Raw genomic sequence first — 10,274 nt, 5'->3', positions numbered from 1 at the left:
CACAGATAATCACGTAAATATGGTGTCACTAAACCCAAAGGCCACACAGACACATAAAGATATAGCAGAATGTTATTTTTCCATAGATTAATGATTTCATTGCAGGTTCTGCTTTATTGTAATTCTGAGCCACAGCGCCCCCCAATGGAAGTTCCTGTAACTGAAGGTAAACGGCGGAGGAGAAGGCGGACTCATTTGTGCCATTTCGGATTCCGTAGTACGTATACGGAAGTTGTATTAAACATATGGCGCATCGTAAACAGGATTAGAAACACGCTTTTGATCAAGTGTCTAGTCTGTCGGAAATTCGCAGAACAACAACAACAGGATTCACAATTTTTTCGACAAGTTGAGTTTCTAGTTAACTATATTATGTTTTCAGACCCTGGAGTTTAAGACATGGACGATGAATGGGAAGAGGAGGTATGACACAGTTGTAACGAGTTAATCCCGGTTTTTGTAGAATTGTTTGCCATGTGTTAGTAAGGCAATAGTTTCAATATAAACATTTCCAATTGAATTAACTTCATGGACTATTATTCAACAGTTATTTTATTTATTCTGATGTTCTTTCTTGTTCAGAGGTGATAGTTTTGTTATCGATAGCTCTCCATTTATGATGCATAAATGAGAATATTCCATAGATTTCTGTAAAAATCTGAAAAATACAGACATATATAAAACAATGTATGCCCAAAGCTGTGGCATAGATCAGCTAATCTATTATAGGTGCTAATCTGAAGCGTTTAAGTTTATGAAGGATTTATTTAGGATATTTTTGTGATATTATGGATTCTGTTTTTCACGTGTTAACTTTATATTTTGGCAGTGGCTATCTGTACGTAAAACGTGTCAATTAACCTGCAGGCTATCCTTACGTAGCGCCCCTCATTGGCCAGTTTAGGTCACGTGATAGATGCACCACGTAATTTAAACTTCCGTTAGTTTTATTTTTGCTCATATTTATCTTTAGCTACCCCGCTAACCCTTTTATTTTAGCCCTAACCCAGGAAATACCTGAAAATTATTATTTTTGTCGTATATGTATTTTTAAAGGAGGAATTTGCCGTGGTAAATATGTTAAAATGAAAAAACATATATGTCAACGGTGGGATTCAAACCCACAGCAGCGGAAGGAAGAATCTTTGAGTCAGGTGATAACGTCATCTTTCGTACGGATAGACTGCCGGTATATAGATATGCATTACGTACTAGGAGACACTTCCTTATAAGTTACTTAAAACTGCCAAACCAACACTGAAGTGGTGGTTTGGCAGTGAGGGAGAAAATAAATTGTAACACGATTTGTTTCATGTTATTTCAACACATTTTCAGGACATAATGATGATATATATTAATGTATTTTGAAGGGAAAAACACCCCAAAAACACACCAAAGAAAGAGAAAATGTAGAAGTCTGTCTGTAATTAATATTATGTTTTTAAAAATAAATAATTTTTTGATGCAATGGTTATTATATTTTTTATTACTAGTGGAAAAAGTAATAAACAATAAATCATTATAAGACTCAGCCAAGCTACAATGGGCTCATGTAAAGGATTTGCAATATTTGCGTGCGGTGATATAACCCAAAGTTGGGGTCCAAAATAAAAATGAAGAAGGTTGCATAAAGAAAATGAAGTGTCTCCTAGTACATAATACGTATCTATATATCGGCAGTCTATTCGTACGGAAGATGAATTTGTGGGACCTTTTTTACATAAGCGTAATGTGCCTGTTATCACTGTGTCAGGATTGTGGCCGTGTGGTCTCCTGACTCAAGGATTCTTCCTTTCGCTGCTGTGGATTCAAATCCCACATTTGACATATATATATATATTTTTTTCATTTTAACATATTTAACATGGCAAATTCCACTCAGAAATACATATACAAAAAAATAAAAATATTCGGGTATTTCCTGGGTTAGGGTTAGGGCTAAAATAAAAGGGTTAGCAGGGTAGCTAAAAATAAATATGAGCTAAAATAAAAACTGACGGAACTTTAAGTCATGAGGTGCACCTATCACGTGACCTAAACTGGCCAATGAGGGGCGCTGAGTATGAATAGACTGACCTGTCTATTGATACGCATTACGTACTGATAGACACTGCCTTAAGAAAAAACGTTTTATATCCCAAGAAACCAAAGTGGGTCACCTGTTGAAATGACATATAATGACCCAATTGCAAACTATTTTTGTGTTTTATGTTTTTATTATTATGTTTCCCACATCTTTGTATTTAACAGGTTAATCTCTACTTCAGCCATTAGAATTTAGATGTGATGTACTTTTTTAAACTCTTCTAATTTGTTCTTCTCTGTGTTTAAGGAGCAGCTTGTTGTGGTGGAGCTCGCTGGCATCATCAACAATGACTTTTCATCAAAGTATTTTAACACATGCAAGATATTGGTTAGTTTACAAATATTTCAGTTTGAAACTTTTAAAAATGTAGAATGAAATGACTAATGAGTTACACCTAATTTTTTTTTTTGTGTTTAAGGACATAGACAGCGAAAAGCCCATGATGCAAGTTGGTCAGTATGTGTTTGCTGGGGAATATGAAGGTAAGATTAAACCTTAAACCATGTGATACAAAAATGTGAAATTAATCTTACAAATATACTTGCCATAGCTAATGCTTTTAAATTATTTGAGTGTACGTCATAGATGTGTAGGAAAGGGAAAGTTGGCACCAAATCAAATATTGATGAAAGACAATATTTTTGACCACTTATTGTTTATTTTTTTCTCTTCAAAGATACTTTAGGAACCTGTGTGCTCTTTGAAGAAATACCAAAAAAGGGTTTGTTTGTTTTTTTTTTCTTTTTTCATTTCTTTATGTATTTATATCTATTAGTGAATACATCTTTTTTCACTATCTATTGTTTTTTTTTTTTGTTCCCTTTGACAAATCTCTGCAGGAAAACCCAACAGCAGTCCAAATCTGAAGTACATGTGCCACACCGCAAAGAAACTGGTGATGCAACGAGTCTTTCTCACTGAAAAAAAAACCACTGAAAGCGACACAGGTTGGTTTTAGTTCTGTGGGAAAATTTAGGTATGGATTTCATGGGATTGGATTGGAATTCACGTTCTGAAACATATAAAGCACTCTTAAAGTTTAGGGTTTTTTGCTATCTTTATTTAAATTTAGGCTCCAATATGACACAGAAAAGCCTCACATAGATTTTTTGGGACAATACCACACATTTTGTCTCGTTTTTACCTGGAAAACGGGTAATTAAATGTCTTGCAAGTGTAACAAACAGACAAATATGTCAAATATTGCTCACACTACCTAATCACACGGCTGTGCAGGATTTCATGCAAAATGAAATGTTAATATCTGAATGACACAAACTAAACCTTCACTTTCATGTTTTGTGACCAAATCACACATTTACATTGCATTTGTCCCATAAAAAGGGTGTCTGAGTGTCTGTAAGTGTCGCAAACATTCTTGAGGTGTAATATCACGTGATTTCAGGCTCTGAAGCATATAAAATCCAAACTTTATAACAGTCTTGATTATTGGCCAATACTGATATTTGATACAATATTGGCATGAGTCATGCATACTTTTATGACTTATTTTGTTGTGTGTAATGTTATAAATGGTTTGATTAAGTGATTTAACTCAGAGAATAATAGTAACATGTATGAGAAAAACTGACCCATTTATTATTAACCATTGGGTTTTACACGTTTTAACCTCAAGCTGAAGAATATATCTACACTTTAAATAAAATAAATTAAAAGACTGTAAAATAAAACACCAATAAATCCTATATAAAAAATGTTGTCGCAGTGTTTATATCGGAGAATTTAGATGCAGGCCGATATAATCCGATACTTGTTTTTGTTGCTGATATCTGATCAATATCAATATTGGATCGAGACACCCAAGGGTTTTCAATTATAAATAAAGAATATTTTGTTTTATTTATAATAAATTTTATATTTAATGTTATATATATTATACAATTCTAATGTAATTATATTTTATTTATTTGTCATTAATATTAATGAGTCCAACAAGTTATTTTTGTTTGTATTTAATTTGCATTGTTTTGTTTAATGTTGATGATTTTAATGAATTATCATAAAAAAATTTTCATCATACACATGTTTTCTTGATGTTGTCTGTGCAGGTAGCAGCAACCACAGTGAACAGGAAAAGGCGGTGTGTTCCTCGAGTGAGGAAACAAATGCAAACCGAGCAGAAGAACCATCTGCAGACATGGAGAACACAGACTGAGCTCAGACAACTTTAACTATCATTCTTGTATATTTGATTAAAGGGGAAATATTATGAAAAATCCACTTTTGCAGTTTTTTTGATCACATATGAGGTAACTTGAGTGTCCACCGGCACACAAAATATGAATTAAGTTGTTTGTGGTCTGTATAAGTCTTATAACAAAGAGAAAATTGCTCCATTTCAAATTTGACGTCACAAGTGAAATCGGGAAAGAAAATACCCCCCCTCCGCTGGGATCTCCACCCATAGACTCCACCCCCAACCTGATGAAAACTCGGTTTCAGTTTTGCTCTGTCAGGCTCGGCACCACAAAAAGCCAAAACATTATTTGGCTCCCTTTTTCTTTGTCCTCGTCCTCCACCTGCTCATTCATTCTTTGGCTCCACTGCAAAACCCGACAATGCGCATGCAGGTCAAATTGACGCTGCAAATCATTCTCATTGGAGTCTGATATAGGCAAGGCAAATTTATTTGGATAGCGCATTTCATACACAAGGCAACTCAATGTGTTTTACATGATAAAACATTCAATTGTTTAAAATCAATGAGAACATTTAAAATCATCAGTAAAATCAATCAAAATCATCAACAAACACATGACATCAACAACATGACCAATAATCTCACTCTCAATCATACGCAGTAGAGAAAAAAAGTGCCTTTAACTTTGATTTAAAAATGTTCACATTGGATGCTGACTTCAGCTCTGCTGGCAGTTTATTCCACTTCTTTGCAGCATAACAACTAAAAGCAGCATCACCATATTTACTGTGAGCTCTGGTCTCCACTATCTGACCTGTGTCCATAGATCTGAGAGACCTACTGGGTTCATACCTGACTAACATCTCACTGATGTATTCTCGACCAAACCCATTCACAGATTTATACACCAGCAGCAGAACATTAAAGTCTATTCTGAGGCTGACTGGGAGCTAGTGTAAAGACTTTAAAACTGGAGTAATGTGCTCTGACCTCTTCTAGTTAATACCCGAGCTGCAGCGTTCTGAACCAGCTGTTTGAGATGTTTGATGCTCTTTTGGGGGATTCCTCTCAGAAGAATGGACTAGATTTATATAGCGCTTTATCACCACACTGAAGCTGTCTCAAAGGGCTTTACATATCAGCTCATTCACCCAATGACTCTCACATTCACACACCAGTGGGACAGGACTGCCATGCAAGGCACTAGTCGACCACTGGGAGCAACTTTGGGTTCAGTGTCTTGCCCAAGCACACTTCAACACATAGTCAGGTACTGGGATCGAACCCCCAACCTCTCGATCAGAAGACAACCCTCTACCACCTGAGCCACGGTCGCCATTACAATAGTCCAGTCTGCTGGAGATAAAAGCATTAACCAGTTTCTCCTGATCTTTCTGAGTCATTAAACCTTTCGCTCTGGAGATGTTCTTTAGGATCTTAGACAATCAGAATGCCAAGGTTTTTGACTTGGTCTTTAGCTTTTAAAGATCGAGACTCAAGATACTTGCTAACAGCAGTCCTCTTTTCCTTGTTACCAAAGACAATCACCTCCATCTTATCGTGGTTTAGTTGAAGGAAGTTTTCACTCATCTAGCAGTTTACTTTTTCTAAGCAGTCACACAACACCTCAATGGGACCATAGTCATCTGGGTTCAGTGATCGATATAGTTGTGTGTCATCAGCATAGCTCTGATAATCAATCTTACAGTTCTGTAAAAGTTGTCCTAAAGGAAGCACATAAAAGCTAAACAGAAGGGGTCCAAGAACAGAGCCCTGAGGAACCCCACAGGACATTAGTAATCTGTCAGATTCAAAGTTTCCAATGCTTACAAAATAACTTCGCTCCTCCATGTAGGACTTAAACCATTGCATTACGTTTCCATTTAGCCCAACGCATGTTTGCAATCTGTGCAACAAAATTGTATGATCTATAGTGTCAAATGCAGCACTTAGATCCAATAGAATGAGAACAGATACTTTTCCGGAATCAGCGTTCAACCTTATGTCATTGATCCCTTTGATAAGAGCAGTTTCTGTGCTGTGATGAGAATGAAAACCTGACTGAAATTGATCAAATATTTTGTTGAATGTTAAGAATTGACTCAGTTGGTTGAAGACCACCTTCTCAATGATCTTGGCTATGAATGGAAGGTTTCTGATTGGTCTATAGTTAGCCAGTATAGAGGCATCCAGTGTTCTCTTTTTTAACATTGGTTTCACAGCAGCTACTTTCAGGGATTTTGGTACTGTGCCTAATTGGAATGAGCAGTTAATTATCTGACACAAATCGGTGACAATTGACTTTACAACAGTTTTAAACAGGTTTGAGGGTATTGTGTCAAGGCAACACGTTGATGAATTCAGCTGCTGAACAGTTTCCTCTATTGTTTTTGGGTTCACTGTAATAAACTCTAACATTGTAGTTGACTCATCCCTCAGTGGCTGAAGCTGTTCAAGCTTTTTGTTATTTTGCTGGTTTGTTCTGATGTTTGACCTTATTGATTGTATTTTTTCATTGACATTTACAGCAAATTCATTGCATTTTCCAGCTGACAGTAATTCAGGGGCTATTTGATCTGGGGGGGTTGTGAGCTTTTCAATTACAGAAAAAAACATGCGGGAGTTGTTGACATTTTTGGCAATAATTTCAGAAAAGTATTGCTGCCTTGCTTTGAACAAGCCATCAATGAATTTTCGCAGACTTATTTTGTATAGTTCTAGATGAATTTGGAGTTTTGTTGATCTCCATTTACGCTCAGCACTTCTACAGTCAGATTTCAAATTCTGCATTATCTCAGTCCTCCTTCACATTTTAAATGGTAATGTGAATGGACAAACAAAAAATTGGAATTGAGCATTAAGGCTTGCAGTGTGAACATAGGGTGTGTGCCACCCCGTGGAAGACAAGGGTGGGGAAGGGGGAGGTCTATGCAAATCCAGGGACACCCCCCCAAAACAGAGCACTCTCACAGAACTCGTTTTTACAGGGTAGTATTACATCTCTTCTGTTGCTTAATCCATGTTTTGTTTTGACCAAACAGTAGCACAGATAAGTCATTTAGACCACTGGAAACTGTTCTAAAAGGTGAAAAATGTGCATAATATGTCTCAAACTAGGTGAAAAAAAGAAAAACCATGTAGCAGTAACAAAAACAAAAAAAACTTTTTTACATATTTATAACTGCTTGTCGATAGAAATATTATTTTAACAATACTGGCTTTTACTAAATAAACTGGACAAAAAAAATCAATGAGAACTTCATAATCAGAACAAAAATGACTTGTTTTTTTGAGCATTTTTATTTCTTGTGTTAATTCCATTCACTGTGTACTTGGCATTAGCTTAGTTATTAATTGGCACAAAAGTGTCAAAACATAAATAAATATAAAACACATTGTTATATGTTGCGTGTGTCTTTGTTTCTATTGAAAATGTAGCATTAGTAATATTTGAAGCAGGCATCTTTATTCAGTCAAAAAGTAAGAAACACAGACAGTTCCAAAAGAAAAAGCAGTCAAATAAAAATCAAATACTTTTAAAGTTAGTGTGAATAAATACGTTTTGGGAAGTCAATGGTAAAAGTTACTGTAATCAGATGCTTGGCTTTAAAATTTATAATTCAGTAGTCCTTTTAAAGGAGAGTTGGATTTTAAAAATTTTATGTAAGTGTGCATTGTTTACATAATTTTACACAACTCTAAATAATTAATGACTGTCCAATAAGGGTGTAAGAAATTCAGCGATAAATCGCAATATTTCACTGTGCAATTATCGTATCGATTCAAAAAAATTTATTAATCGATTTTTTAAATCATGTTCTTTGTAATGAAAAAAAACATTTAATTGTGCTAACATATGCATAGCACATAAACTCCTGATCACTAGTGTCAGTGAACCACATCAGACCTTGTTAAACTACCTCACTCCTCAGTTAATTGCACTTTTTCATAAAACATACTGGGCATTTTCAGATGTACTGTATGTGGTTATAAGCTGGGGGCCAAGGTCACTCCTCGGGATGTTTTTAGCGACCTTTTTTTTCAACATTATATCCTGTTATCATATACTGTCTTTGGACCATCACAAGTTGATAACGACCACCCCTAACTATCGGCCCCGTTTGGTCTCAGGTGCGTCTGGCGGAATAATGTAATTCTGAATATTAATTATTGCAAAGTATATTATAATCATTTTTTTTTGTAGAATAAACTTTTCCTATTCGTATTGATTGCTGCATGAGACACTATTACTTTACTCAAGTTGTTGACTGAAATTGTCACTCAGATCGCCATACAAGCTTGCCATTAGAAATCAGTGAAAGGAAGAATACATTCTTAAAAAGTATATTCCAACATGTGGTTTATTTTTATCCAAACACAATACATATAATAATAATAAAAACTGCATAGAATAAATGATAAAACACGAAAATATATGTATGTATGTATATATATATATATATATATATATATATATATATATATATATATATATATATATATATATATATATATACACAAACACATTGCTTTTAAATTGAATTTTCAATCTCAGCATGGCGGAAGTAGCAAAACTCACAACGGAACTAGCAAAAATTCATTTTCCGGTAGTGCACATGCTCATAATCGATCTCAGTACGAGGTAAACGCAAACCGTGACACCAGCCTAAAAATGTAGTTTGACAGTTTGTTAAACATACCTGTAAAGGCCTTGCTAGAAGCAGATCTAGCTATCCAAACAGCTAAACAAAGAGAACATTACTGCCCACCTTTTAGAGTTACCCTGTCCTCCTCTTGTGCGACGTGTTACCACTTCCCATGGCCCACACACCCACATATGTGAAAGGGGGTGCTACTTGCATTTGCTCTGGTGGTAAGTTTCCCATTTGTTGACATTCTGCTTTTCCTCTAAACTTTCTACAGGTGACACATTTGTAAAGAACTGAGCTGATGCTTCTTTTTGCTCCTACTAGCCAGAATTGCGCTTCTGTGAATTGTCTCCCTTGATGTTTCACAGCCTCATGGTGGTGTCGAGCAGGAATGATGAGGGGATTGGTGGTGTCGATGCCTAGTTCAGACTGTGTGATACGGCCTCCTACTCTTAAGAGTCCATCTTTGTCGAGTATAGGGTGCAGCTTCCAGAGGCTGCTTGAGGGGGGTATCTTGGTCTTTTCTTGTATACATTTCAATTCTTCTTTGTAGTACTCACTTTGAACACTCTTTACAGCACAAACCTTGGCCTTTATCAGGTCCCCTTCTGTAGGTCAACAAAGGTGCCAGCCATGACACCTAGAGGTTTGGTTGGAGTGGACAAAAGAACTGGCAACATGAATCAAACAAGCTAATGCTTTGATGAGAGTACTGTAGTTGGAGAATCTTTCAAATCGCGTGGGACGTATTGAGCGTTTTATCACAAGAGTGAGAAACGTTGTCGATAAGGTCATATGCATCTGGAGATGAAAACCGTACAGATGAGTTGACAAGGAAGGCTGGTCCTTCTAACCATGTTGTGCTGCTCAGTTGTGCTGCTGTTACAGATCTTGACCCATGGTCTGCTGGGTTGAGCTCGGATAGAACGTATTTCCACTGGTTGGGACATGCTGACTGAAGGATGCGTTGGAGTCTGTTATGTACGTACATGTAGAACCATCGAGACTGGTTGTATATGTACCCTAGTACAACTTTACTGTCCGTGTAACACTCAATGTTGTCAAATGTAATGTCCATTTCTGCTACAGCCAGCTCTGCAATTTCAACTGCGAGTACTGCGGCGCATAGCTCTAATCTTGGAATTGCAAGACTCGGTTGTGGAGCTAACTTTGCTTTTCCAAATACAAAACCCACTTCTGAGTTATCTGGAGTGGATACTTTAATGTAGGCGGCAGCAGCGATGGCCTTCACTGATGCATCGGCAAATACACACAGTTCTTTTGTTTGAGCACTTGTTGTAGAGAGGGATGTATATGGTCGTGGTATTTGGAGATTTTGTAAATCTTGGAGTGAATCTTTCCATTTACTCCACTCTGC

At 36.3% G+C, this 10,274-nt stretch overlaps 1 protein-coding gene across 2 annotated transcripts; it reads left to right on the top strand.

Moving 5' to 3' along the window:
* Positions 1–222: 222 nt before the first annotated feature.
* Positions 223–4,325, top strand: gtf3c6 (general transcription factor IIIC, polypeptide 6, alpha). Of its 2 annotated transcripts, none has more exons than XM_028451422.1 (6): positions 223–423; positions 2,339–2,413; positions 2,505–2,568; positions 2,763–2,807; positions 2,926–3,033; positions 4,156–4,325. In XM_028451422.1, the coding sequence occupies exons 1-6, from the start codon at positions 400–402 to the stop codon at positions 4,260–4,262; spliced, it is 423 nt and encodes a 140-aa protein (XP_028307223.1). In that variant the 5' UTR covers positions 223–399; the 3' UTR covers positions 4,263–4,325. The 2 variants fall into 2 exon arrangements, with proteins under 2 accessions (XP_028307223.1, XP_028307222.1); XM_028451421.1 differs by having other exon boundaries at positions 2,333–2,413.
* Positions 4,326–10,274: the final 5,949 nt, after the last annotated feature.

This window comes from Gouania willdenowi, chromosome 6 (genome assembly GCF_900634775.1).
Source record: "Gouania willdenowi chromosome 6, fGouWil2.1, whole genome shotgun sequence".
NCBI classification, from domain to species: Eukaryota; Metazoa; Chordata; class Actinopteri; order Blenniiformes; family Gobiesocidae; genus Gouania; species Gouania willdenowi.
Note: the sequence above shows the minus strand (reverse complement) of the source record. Positions and strands in the feature narration are given on the sequence as shown.